The sequence below is a fragment of the Oryza sativa genome, chromosome 2 (genome assembly GCF_034140825.1).
Source record: "Oryza sativa Japonica Group chromosome 2, ASM3414082v1".
Taxonomy (NCBI): domain Eukaryota; kingdom Viridiplantae; phylum Streptophyta; class Magnoliopsida; order Poales; family Poaceae; genus Oryza; species Oryza sativa.
The window spans coordinates 13,353,132-13,378,179 of NC_089036.1; the positions used below are offsets into that span (position 1 = coordinate 13,353,132).

The 25,048-nt window shown below is 43.3% G+C and overlaps 1 protein-coding gene across 5 annotated transcripts; it reads left to right on the top strand.

Moving 5' to 3' along the window:
- Positions 1-765: 765 nt before the first annotated feature.
- On the top strand, positions 766-5,922 carry LOC107280041 (uncharacterized). 5 transcript variants are annotated; one of them, XR_010739156.1, is made up of 4 exons: positions 766-1,214; positions 1,670-2,986; positions 3,413-3,478; positions 4,633-4,884. XR_010739156.1 is itself a non-coding variant. In XM_066307212.1 (2 exons), the coding sequence occupies exon 2, from the start codon at positions 5,070-5,072 to the stop codon at positions 5,736-5,738; it is 669 nt and encodes a 222-aa protein (XP_066163309.1). In that variant the 5' UTR covers positions 766-1,214; the 3' UTR covers positions 5,739-5,922. The 5 variants fall into 5 exon arrangements, 1 of the variants encoding a protein (XP_066163309.1); XR_010739155.1 differs by lacking the exon at positions 1,670-2,986 and having other exon boundaries at positions 766-1,255; XR_003240515.2 differs by lacking the exon at positions 1,670-2,986.
- Positions 5,923-25,048: the final 19,126 nt, after the last annotated feature.

Here is a 25,048-nt window from a genome sequence, read left to right on the forward strand (position 1 = left end):
CCCTAAGACCGTGCTCCACCAGATTAGGGTGCACCCCACATAGACCCTACTTGGGCTGGGGTTAGTTACAAGTCGAGGACCCACATGTTTGGAGAAGAAGAGGAGGCAGACATGCTAGAGTCGAGGCTAGAGCTCACCAATGGAACTCAACATCGATTTTAGTACTTCCAGGGCCCCACGGGGACCCGCGGGTGGAGATCTCAACCTGTCCCCATCCCCACTGTAACGCCCTGAAAATCGCCCTAAATTTAAATCGTGCTTTAATGTATTTCTAGAAATTTTAAAAGCCTAAAAGAGCCTCCAACAATTAAAACTCACCAAGATTTATATAAAATTGGCTTGTGGACATTTTTAATAAATTCCCCATGCTTAAAAATATTTAACCAATTTTTACTTGAATTTTAAATAATTTTAGGGCAACAAAAACAATTAAAGAATTTTATAAAAAGGAAAAGCTAAAAGAAATCATCTTCCTCCTGTTGGGCTGCTTCCAGCCCATCTCTCCCTCTCTTGGCCCAGCCCGGCCACCCCTCTCTTCTCTCGGAAAAAGTACACCCAAGGTCCCTCAACTTGTCGTCGGGATAAAAAAAGTCCTTCAACTACAAAACTAGATATACGGGGTCCTTTATCTATACAAAACCGGTCACTAGAATCTTTCGGTGGTTTTGACTCCGGTTTTGATCTACGTGGTGGCTGAGTCAGCGTAGGACCCGCGTGAGCCCCACATGTCAGGTGTCCACGTCACCCTCACTCTTTCCCCTCTTCACTCCCTTCCTAATCTCTCTCTCACTTCTCTGCAAGCTGGCCGGGGTGAGGCGGGAGGGCGGCGCCGCGACGGCCGCCGGCGGAGGGGGCGTGCGAGCGCTGCGGCTTCTCCGCCTCCTCGTCCCGCTCGGCCGACGTGGGCGCGCTCGTGTCGTCGCGCGCGCCGGCGAACGCGTCGGCACTGGCAGCGGCGCCGGCGACGCGTACGCGCGGTGGGACGCGGTGGTGGGGTGCCGGGTGCTCGCGGAGATGTACCGGCCGTGGTCTCCTAACACGGCGGCGTTGCAGCACGTACGTGGTTGGTTGGTTCGTTGGCTTCTTCTCGGTTTGTTCGAGGTCGCGAGAGGGAGAGGAATCGATGGAGAGAGAGAGGCGGCGGCAGAAAAGGTTGGAGAAGGGGAGGCATTGGAGAAGTCAAGAAACAAGAACCCAATCACCGTTGAGATTGGGTTAGTTTTCCACCCTCCTCTGCGCCAATGCGTGTTTCTTGGTATTCTTCTCTATATTGTTCGTTTCTTTTTTGTGTGGATGGAATCATGGAAATGGAAATAAAGATTTGCATCTTTACCATCTGCATGCGTGGGGCATTTGTTCGTTTCTTTTTTGTGTGCATGGAATCATGGAAATGGAAATAAAGATTTGCATCTTTACCATCTGCATGCGTGGGGATCCAGGTTGCAGGGTATCAGGATATATAGCATCTGGCTAGCGTCGATTTTCTTTTTCTTTTGTGTGTCTTGAAATGATAAGAATCGTAGTACTGATCATTTCTCCCTTCGTCGGCAATAATAATTCCTCTCTTTATCTTGGCGCAAGAATCTAATTTGCAGTTGAAGAACAGACATGGTTTGAGTAGTAATATCCTGTATTATGAATCTGGCTGCATAACGCCTCGTCACTGCAGCAATGCCATCATCAGCCATGGCCGTCGACACCACTGCTCCTGAGTATTGGCTGAACTGGAGGTTCATGCTCTGCGCGGTCTGGGTCTACTCCTGCATGGTCCTGGCATGCTTCTTGATCTGGAAGTACGAGGGACCGAGCTCGCAGGATGGCAATGGCGATGGCGGCGGGGACAGTGAGGATGCGCGGCTGCCCTGGTCTGCATCCGGGGTCTTGTACCTTGAAGATTGCTGGAAGCCATGCCTTGAGCAGATCCACCCTGGCGGCCATCTCCATGTGCGACACCGCTCCAGCTCGCCCCTCGCCCGCCGCCTCCACCGGCGGCCGTCGCGGCGCCGCCCTCCCGCCTCGCCCCGGCTAGCTTGTAGAGAAGTGAGAGAGAGATAAGGAAGGGAGAGAAGAGGGGAAAGAGAGAGGGTGATGTGGACACCTGACATGTGGGGCCCACGTGGGTCTCACATTTACTCAGCCACCACGTAGACTAAAACCGGGGTCAAAATCACAAAGGATTTGGGGTGATCGGTTTTGTATAGTTAAGGGATCTTGCATGTCTGCTTTTGTGGTTCGAGTACGATTTTATATCCCGACGACAAGTTGAGGGACCTTCGGTGTACTTTTTCCTCCTCTCTCCCCACCCCCTCCCTCTCCTTGGGCCAGCCCAGCTCATTCCCCCTCCCACAGACCGAAGTCTGTTTTGCCTTCTCTGCGCGCCCAGTCAGAGACAGGTGTGCTCCTTCTCGATGATAGGTGGGTCCCACTCGTCATCCCTAACCTCCAGCCATCCTCTCTCTCTTCGTCCGAATTCCAAGCGACGGCAACCTCCGATTCGCCTCCTCCACTCGCCGTTTCATCAAATTAATTGAGGGGAATTAATTCCCACCTCATCCTCTCCAATTCCCCCATAATTTCCCACTCGATCCAGCATTATTCGCGGTGGATTTCGATGATGTTCTTTAATGGTGAGCTCCACCATGGCCGGCATCGATCTCCCTCCCCGGCGTCTCTCTCCCTCCCCTCCGGCCTATAAAAGGGACCCCGACTCCCTCCTCTCTCCCCACACACCGCCGCCCTCTCCCTCCTCTCTCCATAGCCGCCGCGCCGCTCTCTTCTTGTGCCGCCGCCGTTGCAACTCCGGCCGCCCCTCGCTGGTGGTTGGGACCTCGTCGGAGCCCGGAGTCGCCACCATCCGCTTCGCCGCTTCCTCCTCTTCCCCGTCCACCCCTCCGTCGAGCACGAAGACGGCGGGAATGACAACGACCCCTCCGTTTCTTCCTCACCGCCGGCAACACCGTCAACCTCTCGCTGCCGCGTCTGCTCGGTGAGAACCGTCGTCTCCTCCTCTTTCCGTTTTTCCCTTCCCGTGCTCTGTCGCACCGCCGCCACGCCATTGGCCGTCGCCGGCGAGCCGCCTGGCTCGGTTGCTGCCGTGCCTGTGCGTCGGTGTGCTCGGCTCACAGTGGACCGAGCGGCTGGCAAGTGGGACCCGCTCGTGGACCCAGTCCGCGTGCGCTCTCTCTCAATAATTCAAGTTTTCCTTTAGAAAAATAATTCACAAAATTACAAATTTCCGTTTAAACAACACCTAAACTTCAAATGGCCATATCTTGACCGTTTGAACTCGGTATCGATCCGTTCAAATCTCTAATTTCTCCTTAAAATGAGTAGAACCCATTTATGTGCTTTATTGCTTCTGTTCATATGGATTTTATTAGCCTTTTTGTATTTCTTCGCAATGGTCGTGTAGATCGTGCCGTTCCGGAAGATCAGCTCTTCATCGTCATTGACATTGAAGACTTTGTGAGCGATCAAGGCAAGTCATATCTACCTTAAACATGTTGAATCCCATATTGTGAAAATTATGTTGTTTTACTTATATTGCATTGCTTTATAAATTATACCGTTCATTATTAATATTGTTTTATTATTTATTCCTATGCTCTTGGTTATGGCCATTATGTTGATTTGATATCCATAATCTTTGTGAACCCTAGTAAAATTATAACTTGACTAGTCTAGTACCCTACATGATGGACTGACTAGTTGCTTTAGGTAAATGCATAGTCCTGCTTAGTTCCAACCTAGAACTTTTGGATAAACTAGACTATGGTGGTTAACAACTAAAACTTGATTAGTTATGGACTATTGACTGGTTTGTCAATGGATGGGTGATAAAATGCTTTGTGCAACTAAAATATATTTTTGGGCTGGGCTCAGGGTGCAAGCTAGTTACTTTGGTAGTCGCACCCCGGCTAATATAAGGACCGGTCTTTGTGCAACCACAAGTCTAGTGGGTAAGGCCCGACTGAAAGTTTAGATCTTCTCAAAACAAAGACCATTGGTTGGAAGGGTGTGGGGCCAGGATTAATGCCGTTTCTTTTACCCGGCGCAAGGGGAGCCTGTCTCGTCCAGGGGGATCCGGCAACCTTTACCTTGTCGGGGACCGGCGGGCGGTGAAACCTCAGCGGGTTCTCCTGTTTTGGGTAGACCTAGATGGATAGTCTTGTCACGACCTCTATCCGAGTACCGTGGTGGTACCCGGCGCGTGGCAACATGTGTTGACGTTGTGTCTTCTGGGTAAAGTTGTACACCTCTGATGAGAATTAAAAACTATTTGAATAGTCGCGCCCTCGGTTATATGCAAGCTGAGCAATGTACCCAAAGTTAGTTTTGTTTTATAAAACCTTGGGAGGGTGAAATCATGATGGTGTAGTCATGTGGAGATTAGCCTGGGCTAAGGCAGGTTCGCAGGCTCATGCGACCTTGGTGATATTAAAATATTGGCTTAGAACAGGATCGTGTTTTAAAATGAGCTTTAACCTGATTAAAATGTTTAAACTATGACTTTAGGCAAAATAAATCCTATTAGGCCATTTCCATGTTTTCCCTATGCATTATTGTTGCATTTCCGGTGTGACTTGCTGAGTATGGTGGTGGTACTCACTCTTGCTCACAAAAATAATCCAGAGGATGGACCTGAAGAAGATGAAGGCTTGGATCTCTAATTTACTCCACCGTCGAGTGCCTGTGGCTGCTGTTGTTCCGTAGTCTTCCGCTGTTTTATTTGTTTATCTTTGAGTGTGAGGGCCTAGAGTCGCCCATGTAATAAAGTTCTTCCTTTACGTTTCCGCTAGTGTGGCTTGTAATAATCAACAATGTCTATGTGTACCTCGCCTCCTGGGACGAGGATTAATGCACTGAGCGTTTGGCAATGGTGTATATTTCCGGGCGTGACAAGTTGGTATCAGAGCCACCTTGACCGTAGGACGAGCCAGTGGTCTAAGCCTTAGGATGATATTTTTTTTAGAAACTAGTTCTTTAATTGTGAAAACCTTCGTTATTCTATCTTCACCTGTCCACTCTTTACAAAACTGGTCATTGACTCTTATTTCAAAATGTTGTAGATGCCTGAGTTCGAGACTACCCGCTGCTTCAACTTGGCCGGTTTTGTGGAGCAACTTCGTGCCTTGGCCGCTGAAGTCGGATACTGTATCACTATGGAGTACCGCGTGGTTCTCAACTTCGAAGACGAGGGTGTACTTGAACCACTTTGGAGTGCCAAGGTGATGATCATCTCCAACCGGATGATGCTAGAAAGTTGCTGGTTCACAGGAGAAGGTGACAGCCGTGAATCTGCCTGCCAAGAAGCTGCATTCCATGCCATTGGGGCCCTTTGCCAGAGTCACTCCGACCAGTTGAAGACCACTCTGTTCCACTACCACCCTGCTCGCTTGGGTTTCGCAGAAGATGCTGACTTCCGCGATGCCCGCAATGAAGGGGACACCACCATTGTGCACATGTCCAAGATGATGGCCGCGATGGACAAGTACCGTATGGTCTACTACAGGATGACGGAGAGGATGTTCGAGGCAGTGCTTCAGAAGAATCGTGACAAGGAGAATGAGCTTCGCGCTCTACGCAAGGAGCTGAAGGACTTGAAGAGTGGGATGCCTGGAACCGTCGTCAAGACCCTACCACCTGTTGGATCAAGCGCCTGTCCTCGCCACGGCATCAGCAACGTGGATGAGCCATTTGTGGACCGTAGCCCCTCTAGGAGTCGTTCTCAAGAGTAGACGCGAAGTCTTAGTGCGCGTATGTTTTTATCGTTTATCTTCTGCTGGAGTTTGTTGCCTTGTGTGCTTTTTGGTATGGACTATATCGGCCCGTTGTGATATAGCTATACCTTTGTGGTGCTTAAGCAACTTGAACTCTATGTAACCAACATCACATTAATAAAATTTAAATAAGTTGGTTTAATAGCTCGTGTTCTTGTCCTGATCTCTCCCTTCTTCTTTTCCCTCTTATCTTGGTTACTACAGATGGTGAACACAAGGAGTACTGCTGCTAACAATGCTCGTGCTAGGAATTCAGCTCAGAATCAGAATCAGAACCAGAACCAGAATTAGGACCAAGGCCACGCCCCTCCACCACCACCGCCGCCACCTCCGCCAATCCATGATCACCCCAACTTAGCACAAGTGCTCGCCAACCAAAACCAATTCATCGCAGCTTTGCTCCACCAAATGCAAAACCCGCAAGCACCCGCTGCTCAAGCTCACGTACACGCTCCACCGCAGTCAAAGCTGTCGGAATTCCTCCGAGTCCGACCTCCTAGTTTTTCAAGCACAACCAACCCTGTCGAAGCAAATGACTGGTTGCACGCGGTCAATAAGAAGTTGGACCTCATCCAGTGTACTGATGAGGAGAAAGTCGCTTTCGCCGCTCACCAACTGCATGGACCTGCTTCCGAGTGGTGGGACCACTTCCAGGCCACCCAGCCAGTTGGACAAGTTATTACTTGGGCTCGTTTCTCTACTGCTTTTCGTAGAGCTCACGTACCTGTTGGAGTTGTAGCACAGAAAAAGAAAGAATTTCGTGAACTCAAGCAAGATGGCAGGACCGTAACTGAATTTTTGCACGACTTCAACATGTTGGCTCGATATGCTCCTGAGGACGTTCGCACCAATGAAGAGTAGCAGGAGAAATTTCTTGAAGGGTTGAATGACGAGTTGTTAGTCCAGCTCATCTCTGGTGACTGCGAAGATTTCCAAATGCTAGTCGACAAGGCGATCCGCCAGGAGGACAAGCACCGAAAGATTGAAAGCAAGAAGCGTAAGTTGGCCAATGCTAGGATGTTTCAAGGACCAAGTCAGAAACCACGTTATGCGTTTCCCCCTCAAGTTGGTTCTTCATCGGTAGCACAGCGTGCACCCCGTCCACAGATGAACAACAAGCTGCAGAACTCAGGATGGAACAACAATCAGCGTTCTGCCCCTGCCCAGGTTGGATCGACACGCAGAGATAGCTCTGGGAAGATACTTGTGTGCTACAACAGCTATGAGCCTGGACACTTCGCCGACAAGTGCCCAAAGCCAAAGCGTCCGCAAGCTCCTGCATCTGCATGCAATGCCAACTAGAACAACAATGGCAACTGCAACAACAACAACCTGGTGAGGGGACGTGTGAATCATGTCTCGGCTGAGGAGGCACAGGCTGCGCCAGAAGTCATACTTGGTACGTTCCTGATTAATTCTGTTCATGCATGTGTACTTTTTAATTCAGGAGCTACGCATTCCTTTATATCAAGAGATTTTGTGGCAAAACACCAAATAAGGGTAGAAGATCTTAGCAAACCTATGATAGTATCAACCCCAGGAAGCCAACTACCTGCTAAGCTCTTTAGCCCATTGGTAACCATTGAGATCCAAGGAGTCACTTTTCTGGCTAATCTCATCCTTCTAAGCTCTAAGAATCTGGATGTCATTCTTGGCATGAACTGGTTGACCAAGCACAGTGGTATTATAGATTGTGCCAGCTGATCCACATCTATGACTAGGGGTACTGGCCAGCGAGTCACTTTCCATGCCAAGCCTGTATTTCCTTGTAAGCAAGTTCTGAACCACGTCAGTATGGATGAAATACCCATTGATGAGGACATAACTAGCTCGGATATAACCATGACTACCTTATGTATTAATCAAATAAAGGTGCTTATGTTCTATATTAGATTTACTTGTTATATATTTCAACAAACGTTGCGACACAATGAGTTTTGTGTGTTTTTGTTTGCAGAGGTACTTGCTTGGGCGAAAGAAAAGAGACCGAGCGTAAGGAATACATGGATGATTGAAGAAGTTGATTGGGGACCAAACCAAGACCTTCTTTAAGTCTTCTTTCATATCACCACGTCACTTTTGGTCCATAGAAGACAAGAGATAAAGTTCTACACGTTTTGGATTCGGATTCGGGCCTCCTGACAGCATCAACTTCAAACGGACCTACTCACTGATCTAGAAGGAATTTCGGGGCCCATAAGTACTTCTTGGAAAGCTTATGAAGTCTACTTTCAGATGGTTTTGGTCCCACGTCAAAACTCCTACCGAGTTGCCGGGAATCTGCAAAACAAGCCACGCACCTCATCCAGTCCGAATCTGATTTTGAGTTTTGGGCCTTGTAATTGTGTCGTGGGCTTAGGCCAAAGGGGTGTGCTCCCTAGGGCAACCCTAGGACGTCTCTAATCACATTTATTCAGTAGCCATCATCGTCTTAGATTATTCTGTTGAGAACAGTTTCGCCGCTAGATCGGTTTGTGGAATCTCAAATTCGTGTGCTTAATCATTCATATGCAATTTGGTTGCAATCTATCTTGTTCTTGCTTGTGTTCTTCGATTCGCATGTAAGGATTAGCCTTCTCGGCGAGGTCAACCGGGTTTCGGCACGGTTGATAACCAGAGGAGACGTGGTGCTGCGATTTTGGGGCTCAGTAGCGTGTTCGTTCAGAAGCCGGATCGAGTTGTGTCGCGACTCCGCCCAAATCGACTGTTTGTCAATATCTATCGGAAGATCGGGACCTACATCCCTCATCAGTTGGTATCATAGCGCGGTTGCCCATTAGGTAATTTATCTTCCCATAATCAGAAAATTGCCACATAAAAATATTTATTCTTTACCTAGACAATTTGAGCCGTTGCATTGTTCTATTAGATTTTGCTTTGTTGAATTCTAGATTGCATCGTCATGTTGAGTGCTGGTTTAGTTTTAGATTTAATTTTTAGTTTTGAGTATTGCATCTGTTCATCACTTTGGGTCTAGGATTTATCACGTGTGAGTTGTACGTCAATTTTAGGTCCAGTTTTGCATCTTGTCGGTTCTTGCCGGGACCTTGAAAAATTGAATCGTTTCGTCGTCGGGTTTCCGTTTTTGTATTTTGGAGAAATTTTTATCCAACGGTTTGGGAGTTACTCGATTTCTAGAGCTCCTGTACCACTGTGCGCGCGCGTGAGGGGAGTACTGTGCGCCTGAGGGGAGGGATCAGATCAGATCTATCTGTGACTATCTATATTTTTCTCTGTCTAGAATTGTTAAGTAGTGGATTTGAGATATTTTTATAAAAACGGAACCTACATGATGTGAGCATTCCATTTTTAAGATGATCTAATTTTAGTTTTGCATTTTACATTTGAGTCCCTGTAATATTGATATTTATATTTTGAGTCCATGTTCGAGGTCAGTGGTCGGTTCTTGTTGAATAAAAAGTAAAAAAATAAATAAAGAAAGAAAAGGGCGGAAAGGTGCAAAGAAAAAAAAGAAAGAAAAAGCCGCACAAAAAAAAGAAAAAAAAGGCAGAAAGGTGCTTAAAAAAGCCACACCAAGAAAGAAAAACCATTCATCCTTGGAGTATGTTTTCAGAGTGCAGAGTTGTGCATTGATTCATATCTAGTCCTTAGTGTTGTCGGGTGCTTGCTTGAGCTAGAGTTGAGTCTAGACTAGGCCAGCACATTGACTAATACTTTGAACTATTATTCAACTTTGCATTTTCTGATTAGTACAATTACGTTCCTTTGCTACTATATATTGTGCCTCCCAAGCTCCATATATATTCTTCTGAAACTGATGAGGAATGTAGGTCCCGATCTTCCGATAGGTATTGACAAACAGTCGATTTGGGCGGAGTCGCGATACAACTCGATCCGGCTTCTGAACGAACACGCTACTGAGCCCTGGTATCTTTCAAAGATAGTATCTTTCCTGGTATCTCTGAAAATCTCATCGATTCTATTTTTCGTCCTTTCAATACTATCTTTGAAATTTTCCTCGATTCCATTCTTCATCCTTTCAAGATTATCTTCGAAAATTTCAATAAAACTCATGGGTACCAATTTCATTTTCCGACCATTATGTCTAAATGTGTATGTATTAGCAACAAAATTATGCGATCCATTATTATCATATACCCATGGTTGACCAAACAACAAAGAACATGCTTGCATAGGGACAAGATCAAAATTGGCAGTATCATGGTAATTTCTAATCGAAAAGTTTAGCTTCACAATTCTATTTACCTTAAACTTACCACAAGAGTTGAACCATTTGATGTAATATGGATGAGGATGCGGTTGTGTAGGCAACTCAAGTTTCTCAACCAAATCTGAACTCACCATGTTATTGCAACTCTCACTATCGATTATAGTACGACATGCTCTATCCTTAACCATAAACTTTGTTTCAAATAATTCGTGGTACTGCCATTGCTCTGCTTTCTCCATTTGAGAGCTTAGCACTTGTTACACCAAAGTACTGTCATTACGTGCATCTTGTTGGTATCGCTGATTTCGAGTGCCACTCATACCTGTCATTGCAAACACAAAAAAAACAAACAATGAAGGTTATCCCTAATAATCTGCTACGCGGTGTAGTGGTGCCCCTCAACAACTCAGCCCAATGGAGCATCTTACCAAGCTCTTACAAGTGTCTTACCAGCAATGCTAAGGACGGTCCAACCGGTGGCTGGTTCGTGACACCTTGAAGGACGTGATGTGGCGATTGCAAGGATCAAAGCGGTGCTGACCAGAAGTATATGAACCCTAGTGCATGGTCCTGTTACAACTTAATCCGGCTTCTGAACGAACACGCTACTGAGCCCCGCAATCGCAGCACCACGTCCCTCTGGTTATCAACCGTGTCGAAACCTGGTTGACCTCGCCGAGAAGGCTAATCCCTGCATGTGAATCGAAGAACACAAGCAAGAACAAGATAGATTGCAAGCAAATTGCATATGAATGATTAAGCACACGAATTTAGGGTTCCACAAACCGATCTAGCAGCGAAACTGTTCTCAACAGAATAATCTAAGCAAAACCCGACTCTAAACGATGACGGCTATTGAATAAAAGTGATTGGGGACATCCTAGGGTTGCCCTAGGGCGCACACCCCTTTGGGCTAAGCCCACGACACAATTACAAGGCCCAAAACTCAAAATCAGATTCGGACTGGATGAGGTGACGTCATCTAACCGTTACTCACAATTTGAACTGGAAACTAGACAGGAAGTTCCAGACCTAGAAGACAGGAACTTCTAGACTACACTTAGGAAAATCTTTTTCACCAAACTGGAACTTCCGGACCTAGAAGACAGGAAGTTCCGGACTTGCATTTTTGGACAGATGGAGTATTTGTAAAAATAACTCCTAGGGAAACTTGACACTTGGTTCACACTAAGAGTACTTGACATATCTCAGAGCATCACCTGGAGCCCCTCTTAATAGTACGGTTTTTCCTAAAAACTCGATTGCAATAAATAAACTATCCCATGCACTTCTCGAGTTCCGGTCCGCTTTGATTTTATACTTTTGGGGGGGTCTCCAAGCATCCATCTTCCACACCTTGGGCTAATGCACCTGAAAGTAACTCAATGAACTCATTAGTCCCTTAACCACATTTGTCATTAATCACCAAAACCCACTAGGGGGATCAATGCACTTTCAATGGTTATATCCGAGCTAGTTATGTCCTCATCACCCATCGTGAAAGAGTATCTAGATGTTTTTCCGGAGGAACTACCAGGCATGCCGCCCAAGAGGGACATCGAGTTTCGAATGACTTAGTGCCCGAGACAGCGCCAATCTCCAAGAGACCGTACCACATGGCTGCCAAAGAGCTAGCTGAAGTTAAAAAGCAGTTGGAAGAACTCAAAGAAAAAGGCCACATCCGACCAAGCACTTCACCCTGGGGAGCTCCAGTTATCTTCGTGGAAAAGAAGGACAAAACTAAGAGAATGTGTGTGGATTACCGTGCACTCAACGAGGTCACCATCAAGAATAAATATCCTCTTCCGAGGATAGATGACCTCTTTGATCAATTGAAAGGAGCAACCGTGTTCTCGAAGATTGATCTTCGATCCGGCTACCATCAGCTAAGGATCCGAGAGGAAGACATCCCTAAAACGGCATTCACGACCAGATATGGGTTATATGAATGCAAGGTTATGTCGTTCGGACTGACGAATGCACCAGTCTTCTTTATGAATCTGATGAATAAAGTGTTCATGGAATATTTAGACAGGTTTGTCATGGTCTTCATCGATGACATCTTGATCTATTCCAAGACAGCAGAAGAGCATGAGCAACACCTTCGCCTAGCGCTAGAGAAGCTTAGAGAACATCAATTGTATGCAAGTTCAATAAATGTGAATTTTGGCTTTCAGAAGTGAAATTTCTTGGACACGTAATTTCAGCTCAAGGAGTGGCAGTGGATCCAACTAACGTCGAATTAGTGACCAATTGGAATCAACCCAAATCAGTGACCCAAGTTCGCAGTTTCCTTGGACTTGCAGGCTATTATCGCAGGTTCATCGAAAACTTCTCAAGAATAACAAGGCCAATGACTCAGCTACTAAAGAAAGAAGTGAAATTCATATAGACCTCGCAGTGTGAAGAGGCATTTCAATTGCTCAAAAAGAAGCTAGTATCTGCCCCAGTGCTGGTATTGCGAAATATCCACAAGGATTTCCAGGTGTATTGTGATGCCTCTAAACAAGGACTAGGGTGTGTCTTAATGCAAGACGGACAAGTGGTAGCCTATGCTTCCCGCCAACTTCATCCTCATGAGAGTAACTACCCAACGCACGACTTGGAACTAGCTGCCGTGGTGCATGCTTTAAAGATCTGGCGGCACTATCTTATCGGTAACCGTTGTGAGATATATACGGGCCATAAAAGTTTGAAGTATATATTCACTCAACCAGATCTAAATCTCCGTCAGAGAAGATGGTTAGAGCTCATTAAAGACTACGATGTGGGAATCCACTATCATCCGGGGAAAGTTAACGTTGTGGTTGATGCTTTGAGTCGGAAGAGTTACTGCAATGCTATCATCTATGAACAGTGTCCTCCTGGATTGTGCTGAGAGCTTGAGGCCTTGAATTTGGGAATAGTTAGTTATGGCTAAATAGTGACCTTAGGGGCGAAACCTCTACTCCTTTACCAAATTCGAGAAGCCCAAAAAGGTGATTATGGTATCCAAGAGATCAAGAAGAATATGATGAGGGGAAAAGCAATTGGGTTTTCTGAAGATGAACATGGGACCATCTGGTACGGCGGACGTGTTTGTGTTCCCAATGATCCTGAGATCAAGAAGCTTATTCTGCAAGAGGCTCACGAGAGTCAATACTCAATACACCCCGGCAGTACAAAGATGTATCAAGACTTGAAAATGAAATATTAGTGGGTCAGTATGAAACGTGAAGTAGCAGAGTTTGTGACACTCTGTGATTTATGTCAACGGGTTAAAGCCCAACACCAAAGGCCAACCGGATTGCTACAACCACTCAAGATCCCAAAATGGAAGTGGGAAGAGATTGGGATGGATTTCATCACCGGTCTTCCAAGGACCCAATCTGGATATGACTCTATTTGGGTTGTTATCGACCGCCTAACCAAAGTTGCACATTTCATAGTAGTCAAAACCACTTATCCTGGTAGTAAGTTGGCCGAATTATACTTTGCCAGGATAGTTTGTCTTCATGGGGTACCAAAGAGAATCGTTTCCGATCGGGGCAGCCAATTCACTTCTAAGTTCTGGTAGAAATTGCAGGAAGAAATGGGAACTCGTTTGAACTTCAGCACTGCTTATCACCCTCAAACGGACGGCCAGACAGAGCGAGTTAATCAGATTCTTGAGGATATGCTCAGGGCATGTGCCCTGGACTTTGGCAAAAGTTGGGATAAGAGTCTCCCATATGCTGAATTTTCGTACAACAATAGCTACCAAGCCAGTCTTCAAATGGCACCTTTTGAAGCTCTCTATGGCCGAAAATGTCGAACTCCACTCCTTTGGGACCAGACCGGAGAACGTCAAGTTTTTGGGACTGACATTCTAAAAGAAGCAGAGGAGAAGGTCAAGGTTATCCAAGCGAACCTGAAAGTTGCCCAGTCCCGACAGAAAAGCTACGCAGATACGCGTCGAAGGGAGTTAGCCTTTGAAGAAGGAGACTTTGTGTATCTCAGAGTTACACCGCTTCATGGAGTTCGTCGTTTCCACACCAAGGGAAAGTTGGCACCATGTTTTGTGGGACCTTACAAAGTTCTTGGTAGAAGAGGGAAAGTTGCTTATCAATTGGAACTACTGGCATCTCTGGGAGGAGTTCATGAAGTATTCCACGTGTCACAACTCAAGAAATGCCTCCGAGTCCCGATAGAGCAAGCAGATCCAGAACAGATTGAGATTCAGGAAGACCTGACTTATGTGGAGAAGCCTATAAGGATCTTAGAAACATCTGAAAGACATACCCGAAGCCGAGTGATCCGTTTTTGTAAGGTTCAATGGAGCAATTATTTAGAAGAGGAAGCAACATGGGAAAGAGAAGACGAACTGAAGTCCACCCATCCTCACCTCATCGGAAGCGTCTTCGAATCTCGAGAACAAGATTCTCTGTAAGGGGGGTGGACATTGTTGATTCTCTGTAAGATCCGGCAACCTTTACCTTGTCAGGGACCAGCGGGCGGTGAAACCTCAGCGGGTTCTCATGTTTTGGGTAGACCTAGATGGATAGTCTTGTCACGACCTTTATCCGAGTACCGTGGTGGTACCCGGCGCGTGGCAACGCGTGTTGAGGTTGTGTCTTGTGGGTAAAGTTGTACACCTCTGATTAGAGTTAAAAACTATTCGAATAGCCGCGCCCTCGGTTATGGGCAAGCTGAGTAATGTACCAAAAGTTAGTTTTGTTTTATAAAACCTTGGGAGGGTGAAATCATGATGGTGTAGTCATGTGGAGATTAGCCTGGGCTAAGGCAGGTTCGCAGGCTCATGCGACCTTGGTGATTAAAATATTGGCTTAGAACAGGATCGTGTTTTAAAATGAGCTTTAACCTGATTAAAATGTTTAAACTATGGTTTTATGCAAAATAAACCCTATTAGGCCATTTCCTTGATTTCCCTATGCATTATTGTTGCATTTCCGGTGTGACTTGCTAAGTACGGTGGTGGTACTCACTCTTGCTCACAAAAATAATCCAGAGGATGGACCTGAAGAAGATGAAGGCTTGGATCTCTAGTTCGCTCCGTTGTCGAGTGCTTGTGGCTGCTGCTGTTCCGTAGTCTTCTGCTGTTTTATTTGTTTATCTTTGAGTGTGAGGGCCTAGAGTCGCCCATGTAATAAAGTACTCCCTCCATCTACTTTTGATAGGCATATTTCCAAATCTAAAAAATTTATTTTTGATAGGCATATTTTAATCCAACAACCTACCCTCTTAATGACTTTCTCGGATTTAATACGTGACTTTCCATTCTTCCACATAAGATTGGCTGCATGGGCATCGAGAAATGTAAATATTAATGAATTGCTTGTTTACGAGGAATAACTAGTAGCATGTTTAAATGGATAATAAGTAGAATTATTTATCCTTGGTCTGTGTGTCAAGATGAAATATAACTATCAAAAGTAGATAGATGGAGTATTTCCTTTACGTTTCTGCAAGTGTGGCTTGTAATAATCAAAAATGTCTATGTGTACCTCGCCTCCTGGGACGAGGATTAATGCACTGAGCGTTTGGAAATGGTGTATATTTCCGGGCGTGACCCCCGCCCATGTCTAAAGTCAGGGCCCCGCCCGACAGACCCGTGGGAGAAAATCTGCATCCGTCCACACCCTCGTTGTGGCAGCCCCCTGCGGGGACCCAGATCCAACGGGGAAATTGCCACTCTTAATTGTAAGAGGAGAAAGAGAATCTCGTGAGGGTGTGGTGTGTATTTGGGAGAAGATTGCGAAGGTTGACACCTTACCTCAAGAAGAGAAAAGGTAAATAGTGGAAATCGAGCTTCGCCTTGTCGAACGAAAGTTGTGTGACATTCGAGCTTGGACCGGTGGGGGTCGCTTGGAGCATGAGCTTGCTCTTGGTGGTTGCTTTAAGAGACCAATGCATGATTGGTTGCAGTTGGTTAAGAGAGACTTGGCCTTTCGGGGCCCTCAACGGAGACGTAGGATCGACTGACTTGAACTGCAATGTCTCCTATCTCTCATTACTCTGCACTTACCGCTTTCTTGTTGAGCTATTTGGTGATCATATTGTTGCATGCTTATCTCTTGTTGATGCCTCTTGGTCTTGCTCATATCTAGTGTGCAAAGTGCTCCATCTCCCTACGGTTTTCACTCTCTTTATAAGGCCAAGGTTGTCCACTCTTAGTTGGATTGTACGGGTCTATATTGTGCATAGGCGAATTCCTATATTCTCTGTGTTTGGTTGCACTGTCTAGTTGTGATTAGATTTTCTGACACTGTGTATTGTTAGATTATCCGCAATGATACCTGATTAACCGGTCAATACTAATTTTCGCTGCAAGTGTTTGTAATTGCAGGAAACACCTATTCATCTCCATCTAGGCGAGATCTATGATCCTCAAATTATGCTCCCTTTCAATTTGGATAGCAAATATCACTTGTAACCATATCAAGAAGCGACAACACTTCATATGGCCATAGGAGGTGTTGTCTATTGATAAGATGTCATTTAACATTTTTTAAGGTGTGGAGGAAAAGAAAGAACAGAGATGATATTGTTATCCGTCAACTAACAAACGGTACAATAAACATCTTAATTCCAATGATACCACAATACAATTGACCATTAAGTTTGCTTGTAAGGACCATTTATGCCCTAGCATATGTTTTGTAATGAAATAACACTTTTTTTAACAAATGCCACATAATATGAAGGAAGCAATTTTCATTTAAAGATATTAACTTTTCCTGGGAACATAAAATAAGTGAATTATGTGTGGTTTTTCTAAATTGCATCGTGGGAATGATTTAATCCTTAAATGTTTCACAAAATAATTTATGTCGAGTCAATATACACAAGGATATTTTGTATTTTTTTTCTAATTTTGTGAGTCATAAAATATTTTTTTTCATTTCAATATTTCATTTGAGCTACATGTAGAAACATTCTAAAACATGTTTAGGGAAGGTTCTAATAGCTACAGTTTCTCCTAGAATTGAAAGCTCCCCTAAAATATCCACCTTTTTGTAGATTCTATAAAGTTGTAGTTGCGGAATCTTGAAAATGAACTAGAAGACAGAAAGTGGTTTTCCCAGCTTTTCTAGATTTTCACTAGTTGGATTCCAACCAGCTCTTCTCGAAATCTAAACCTCCTCTAAATATGCCCCCTCGACTAATTGAAAAGTTTCGAGAACATTCTTTTACAACCTTTAAAAGTTTGATTTTATGAATTTCTTATACCATTTTAGTTGTACAAGTGCATAATGGTCTTTCGGCCGGCAAATACGGTCGTCAATGATAGGCACATTACAAGAATGAAATGAAATAAAAATAAGCTAAACAACCTAGACCTAAGTGCACCTATTAGAACCTAGACCTAAGATAACAAGAGGGGGACCTAAGGACTCAGGGCATTGAAAACTAACGGATCAGGGGGGCCTAAGGACTCCGGGTAGAAGCTAGAAGCGACTAAATTCACTACGTCTAACACGATCAACTTCTAACGGATCAAGAAAAACTTTTTAATGATAGCCATTTATCTTAAAGATATTACTTTTATTGTATGACGGCTCCATGTGATGAAGTGTCGACGGCGATATATGGGCCCATCCATTTATTTCGAAGTTTTCCATGTCCGAATAGCTTCACCCGTGAGTTGAACAGCAGCACCTTATCCCCTGCTTTGAACTCCTTGTGCTTGATCTGTCTATCATGCCATCTTTTGGTTCTGTCCATACAGATCTTGGCATTGTGATAGGCCTTGTCCCTCCATTCCTCCAGCTCAGAGAGCTGCATCTTCCTGTGATGTCCGTCTCCCTTTAGGTCCATGTTCCAAGTCCGGATAGCCTAGTGCGTTGTCGTAGGCACTTCGGACCTTCCATTATATTTGAGAGATGAAGTGAATAATTTAAGTCATCAAACAAGCATAATGAAACATCCGACGCCTCGAGAGAGGAATATTGGAGACATTGCTGAGCCCTTAGCCTGCCAGTCAACTTCAGCCTGAGATGTGCCCATCAAACCACTCGAAGGTGGTGACCAGATGTGTTACACATTCAGGAGACTTGACAAAAATGGCTAAAGATCTACAACCTCTCAAATATTCCTAACTCATACTCATGTGAATCTAGTTCCCAGGATGTGCACTAGATCCACACTTTCATCTTAAGCATGATTATACATAGCAAACACAACTAAGATTAAAGAAACTTAAGACTTACAACAACTTAATAACTACATAGGCCGACCGGCCAAATAGACATATTAGAGAACAGCGGAAGCTTGACTACCCAATCACAAGCACACCGACTAGGGGTTTACCCCATTAAGTTCTCATCCTAGAAGAAGCAATCGGAACCCACATCACTCAAAAGACTAAATCTAAACCTGCAAACAAAATGTTATATCAACAGCAAGAGTCAGTACATTAAACAAGTTAATGTACTGGCAAGCACAAGTCAATCCTACCATACTACATGTAAGGCATATATTCAAAGAAAGGCAATATGTACTTCAATTTCAGCATAAAGCAAGTTTTGTTTCGCAATTCTTTTGTAAAGGAGTTGATGCTTCAATTAACAAAACAAATTTTAAGTTTCAATATTAAGTTCATCATAATTCCATCATAATCAATCTCTTGTTGTCATCCTTTGACAACAAGTCATAATATATCACCTCACACACACAACTTAACACATTTATCAATTTCAAACCAATGTCACATGATCACATTTTAAAACATAAAGTCTATACTCATGACACATCACCAAAGCGCTCATGACCGTGAGCACGGCTAATCGATTAGTTTAAAGAACTCTGCAAAGTTTGTACAGCTTTACCCACATGATATGAACGCTCTAGTTTGTTTTGAGTTTGCAAGACTCCACCACACTCTTCATGTTGAATGTGATCTAGAGGTCATAACGTAGCCTTTACACTACTTAGAGCCTAGCCTTGCACTAGCACGATACGTGTTCCTCCATCCTAGGCATACTTGGAATATGCCTAGAACCGTTAAGTGGCGGGCCCACGCCTTAAACTTAACGCCGTGGTGGCGGACACAACGAGAACCCACCCACGTGGCACAATACCGTTGTATTGGACAGACTTAGTCACCTAAACTACCACGTCGGCGCAAATAGGAAGTTCCTCTGAATCATCGACTAATTCCTCAGAATTATCGACTAACTCATACATACCGGCCTAACAGAATGCAAGGCTAGTCCTAAATAGATTAATCAGCTTAGGCCATCCCATACTAGCACATGTGGATGTACGAATAACTTTAAATGGGTGACACAAGTTCGGTCCTTATGGACTTGGGCAAACACTCCCCCCTATCGGTATGCAACTAACACCATATGCACACCACTTGCCGCCCAAGTATAAAATCACATTTTACACATTTTAATTCGCAAATACCCATCATATTCATTTTATTCCAGCAAAGGTTCAAGTATCAAAACCACATTTTAATTATAGATGGAATGAGCATTTGCATATTTCTAAGCATGGCTAAGCAAGTAGTTGCACATAGAGCATATATAAACCCATTTGAGCACAAAGAGTGTACTCTAACCATTTCTAGGGGTTCAAACAGCAAGAGGATCAATTATTCAAGGTGGGGTATGCAGCAAATATGTCACAACTACCTTAACCCAATTTTAAATACCGATATAGTCTAAGTTCACATGCAACTTTACAAACAAATATTTTCATTCCTCAAATCATGGGATTCAATGTGTTCAAAGGATGGGAGGAGAAAACTTGCCTTGATCAGAGAAATGTTAGCACCTAATCCACTCCTTCACCGATTATGCAATCCTATATACCTATAGGAGTCATCCCCACTAGCTAATTTGCTGCTTTGTGAGTAAACCACGTCATCTCTTTTAGTCCTAACCATCCGATATCAGATGTGCGCTCTCCATGTTGATCTCCGACTTCAATAGCCAGAGTTGATCTATTCACCTTCTGATCGGCTGTTGAGCTACCCATCATCTCCCTCTAGGAGCAAGAGCATTTATCACCAGGAACGGTCACCAACAATGAGTGGTCCATTAGTTGCGATTAATTCCATTTATTTCCCTCTTTCAGTTCCTCTAAAAACCACACTCCGTCGTAAACTTTCAGGACTCTCGATTCATCCCCAATGCCAGCAGGGTGATCATCCGCACTGGACACCAATGGAGAAGCGCCAGAGCCTATTGGTTATACCAACCAAGCGGGGCGGAAGCTGGTGGAATCACTATGGTCCGATCCTCCCTACAGGTATGATGCACTATGTTCTTGACCTCCGTAACCTCATCCAGAAACCACGCTAATATTGCTGCTGCTGCTACAACTACTCCAGTAAGAGGAGACGATGCTACTACTGATCTTACTGTTGCCATTGCAGTATAGGAGCTGTATACTACTGTTCAAACACTACGCAGCGTAGGTTCTCCCTGCTCTTAAGCATCATGGGTTAATCTAATTCATTATCCATTTTTATTTTTAGTCCTGATGATAAGTGGTTTTCTTTGACTAAAATTGTTTTACAGGGCTATTGCTTTATTTTTAACACTACGCGCTACTTTATTCACATCCAATTTGATGACAGTGTCAAGAAATCCATTTAGTTCCCATTCATCCACATGACAATATTGAAAATTGAGTTAATTTCTGAACTCTACTAGGCGTCATTCAAGCGTATTGAAAAACTGAGGTATGTATACCAAAAAATTTCAGCATTTCTGCAATAATTTTTAGCTTCTGCATTCGCCCTGTGTTGTTTACTGCTTGGTCGCTGGATTGTTGCAACTGCCCTGTTCGTGCTGATCTGGATATGGGTTTGCCTCTCCTTATACTCCAGAATTTGTGTTTACTCCAATTCTTTATAGAGTTAGTACAGAATAGTGGTTATCTTTTTTGTTATTATCTCTATCAGATTTATGTTACACAGGATTTAAACAAGTTAAGTTTACGAGCCTACAGATATCTGACGACGTTGTTACAAAAGTTATCATCATGCATATATTTTCACTTATGCTTATAATCAGGTTAATATGGGTATTATATATGTCCTGATACATTCCATTCTTTTGATTGCTATTTGATATACTTTTTGCCCAAGTTCTGTTATAGAACCTGTCATAAATCAAAAAAGATATTAAAAGGTTTTCGTAGGCTTTAACTTTTATAAACCGGACGCACATGCATTTACTTATTGTCAGTGCAAATACACCCTTAGAAATCTTGGATGATCCCATGGTGTTTTAGGGAGGAAATTTTATCCACTCATTCCTCTATCCCATGGATCCAGTCAGTGCCCGCTCAAATTTGTTCATTGTACATACATTGGCCCATTCTTTGCATGAATTGACAAAATACTATATTGATTGTGGGATATATCTTTGCTTGCTATTTCTATGGATTATCCTTAGTTTTCCGCAGCAATACGCTGGGTTTCGTCTAGTTATCTAGATAAAGGACACGTTATGCAATTAAACACCGAAAGAGCTGAAAATCTAAAATGCTCTAAAATGCATGATTTATGCACAGTGATTAGGTACTGGTCTAAAATGAATTTAGGTGAAAGAATTTTTATTTTATCTTGTTCCATTAGGGAGTTATAAATTTTAGAAGTTTTATCGGTTTATAGTAGTATAGTCTTAGGTAGTGTTATAAAATACTTTTGTAAAGTGATTTTTATTATATTAGACTTCACAGGGTGTAGAGGTGTGTTTTATAAGAATAACTCATTTGGTTTCACAATTTTTGGAGTTATAATGATTTTCTTATAGATTTTACAAGTTACAACGTGTTTTAGGCATATAGTGTTTCATATGTTCATGACTTTTTAGTTGTAGGTTCAGAATATGCTACAATATGCTACAGTATGTTTAAGTTGAGCAAAAGAAGTAGTTTGGTTAACTAAAACATTTTTAGTTCACATGTTTATGGTCTTTACTACTATGGTTCATATTTTATAAACTAGAGATGCTCTAATCTAAACTAACAATATATTATATTAACCTAGAAATTGTTATATGAACTAAGTTCTTCTAAGTTTTAGTGGATGAGGATGGAACTATGGCTTCACTGGTCAATCAAGTTTTTATTTAGGTTTAATTAGACCTAAAGTGTATATATACTTATACATGTTTATGTATTACTTAAACAACACTGTGTTTAAATTCTTATTTCACTAGATTAAGGTTTTGATCTATGTTCTCTACAAAAGGTGCCAAATTTTATTTTACTATGTTGAAGCTAACTATTTGCTGGTTCTATAGAAACTTTGTTCATTTCATTTGGACTAAAAATGAATTTTCTACAAGTTTTACAAATTAAAGGCTGCTCTATGTTAGTAAATCCTTATATGAATATTTAGAGACTTTTACTACACAGTAAGTATATAATCTTATTTCATAACATGGAAATACATGTTTTTGTGATCCTATAGAACTTAAGTTTACTCAAATTTAAGCTAAATTGGGTTCTACATGAATTTCTAAAGTTTAGCTTATATAAACTAATCATTCTAGAGATAATAGTTTTAGAGGCATTTGATGCAAAGTAAGTAATTACTTTTATTTCACCTAATCAGAGAGTGCATGATGATGAATCTGTAGAATTTGATTTTGTTTCAAAATGAGTTGAGATGAATTTTCTATGTATTTTATAAGTTTGTACATGTTTTATGTATGACCTATCTTAGATAAATTTTAGAGACATTATTTGTAGTTTTGTACAGTGAGTGTCAAGTTTTATATTTCTAAAATAGAGTTCATAACTTTAAGAATCTACAGCAACTGGAATCATCTCAAAATGAGTTACATTTGATTTTATATGGATTTTACAAGTTTGGGTGTTTTCCTGTTAAACATTTAATGTTTTAGTTATTTTTCCTTTGCATTTTCAGATTTTTATACACATGGGTCCACTGATCGGTGGCTGAACCAATATACAAAAAGATCCCTAGGCTTTATATGAACTGCATTTAGGTCCGTGGGTCCACATGTAAATCTCTGAAGTTTTATAGTTTGAACCCTATTTTTTTGATCATTTACAGGACAAAGTCCTCATCTTCAACCTCCAGCAGCCCGATGGACTGGGAGCTTGGCCATGGCTTTGGCGAGCTCGTCGGCGACGATTGGTGGCTCGATTGGGAATGAGGTCAAAAGATAAAATGAAGAGAATGCTCTCACGATTCCATTCCTCTAGTTTTCGTGGCTAGGAGACATCGGAGTAGCGCCGATGGTGAGGGTGAGCGGAAGGTATACATGAGCTGTTACTGCATGTTGCCTAGGGGCTTTGATTTTGCTAGATGCATCCATGCATGTGTTTCCTAAGAGGTCAGGAGGCTCACCAAGCTGTAGGAAGAAATCGCCGAAGCTTGGATAGCAGCGGCTTCGGTTGGAACGGTTCAACGGCGGTGCTCCTCCTCGGGTGAACGGCGACGGCTCGAACGGGACGACGAGCTGCTAAAGGAAGGCATGCACGAGGGTTGTGAGGTCAAGGAGATGGTGTATGCGCGAGAAATCGAACAATGGCTCACTGAGGCAGTGGTAATCGACGATGACTGCGGAGGCGAGTTCGGATCGGCGTCGAGGAAGAAAAGGATGTGTTCTCCGTGTTCTTGATGTTTCTTGAGGCGTCTTGAAGAGGTGGTCGACGCGAGATTCTTGGCACAACGGCTTGCTTCGGGATGGACGAGAATGGCCGGACGACAACGATGTCGAAGCGGCGGCGCTCCGGTGCGTGCTCTAGGGCATCGTTGGCGTGGTCACATTCCGGTGGCTGTGATGCACAAAATGGGAGGTGGTCAACAGAGAAGAGGTTCGGCATTGTGTGAAGAGATGGAAACGCGAAAGAGATAGATGTGACCTTGACTCAAACGGAGATGGCGATGGTCGTCACCTCCATGGCCAGTGGTGAGGTCGCTGGTGACGGAGAGGCAGAGGACCTGCTCCCCTCGGCTTCTTCGGCTCTGAGTGATGAGTGAGGAATGGCGACTCAGACTGGAGGAGAAGAGAGCGAGAAAAGGAAAGCCCGAGGTCGTCGACACGTTGTGGCCACGCGTCGGTTCGCTCGATCTCTCCCTCTCTGTGTTCTTGGTCGGCTGAGGGTGAGGCACAGAGAAAGGGCGAGCTGGAGAGGCTGCCAAGTGGGCCCAGGACGAAGTGCTCTAGGTGGAAGAGAGAGGTGTGGGTAAGATTCTAGGTGAACACGGTTTTAGACGAATTTTTAGATTATTTTCTTTCCCCTAACTTTGTAGATTCATAACTTAATGTGTGGAACAAATTAATTAGTGTTGATTTTTCTGGAGGTAAATGATTAACCTAGATTCCATTTTCTTTGGTTTCACTCAAAAATAATGGGTAGACTGCTCACAGAAATTAAACAAAGATGGGCTATTAGAAAGGTAGATTGAATTTTTAGGAAGCCTAAACAGAGGAGGAAAATTCTAGAAAAATTATATTTAGGCATGATAAATAATCTAGTATTTGAATAAATTATTTTCCATGTTCACTTATGTGCAGTTAAATGTACTTTTTGGATGAAGTATGGCTTTAGCCGATTAAAATTTAATTTGATTTCTTTTAGTTTTCTGCTTTGACTGATTAATTTGTGGTATTAAACTTAGTTATTAACTTGTACCAATATTATAGTGAATTGCTTATGCTAAACATAGTTTACATAAATTTTTCCATGATTTCATCTTGCATAGATTATTTTAAAGAATTAGAATAACCTTTCTTTGTATATGTGTTCCTACTTCATAATTGCACCTAATATTATTATAGGAATTACATTAAACTTCTTTTGGGCTGAAAAAATATATATTAGAATTTAATATATATTAGAATTCCCGTAGACAAGTTGGTACGGTGACATACCGATGGGTGTCTTACAAGCAGTCCTATATGCCCAAAGTGCATCAGGTAACTTGTTCTTCCATGCCTTCCCCATCTCGTTGACCGTCTTCTACAGAATATTCTTGATTTGTTTGTTGCTCGTTTCTGTCTGTCCACTTGTTTGGGAATGATAATGGAGTGGCAATGATGTATTGAGCCCCAAGCTCTTGCAAAAAGCTTTAGAAGGTCTTATCGATGAAATGAGA

What these genes read in the sequence shown, in the direction of transcription:
- LOC107280041 (XM_066307212.1), top strand. Translation starts at nt 5,070, where the DNA reads ATGCCTGAGTTCGAGACTACCCGCTGCTTCAACTTGGCCGGTTTTGTG.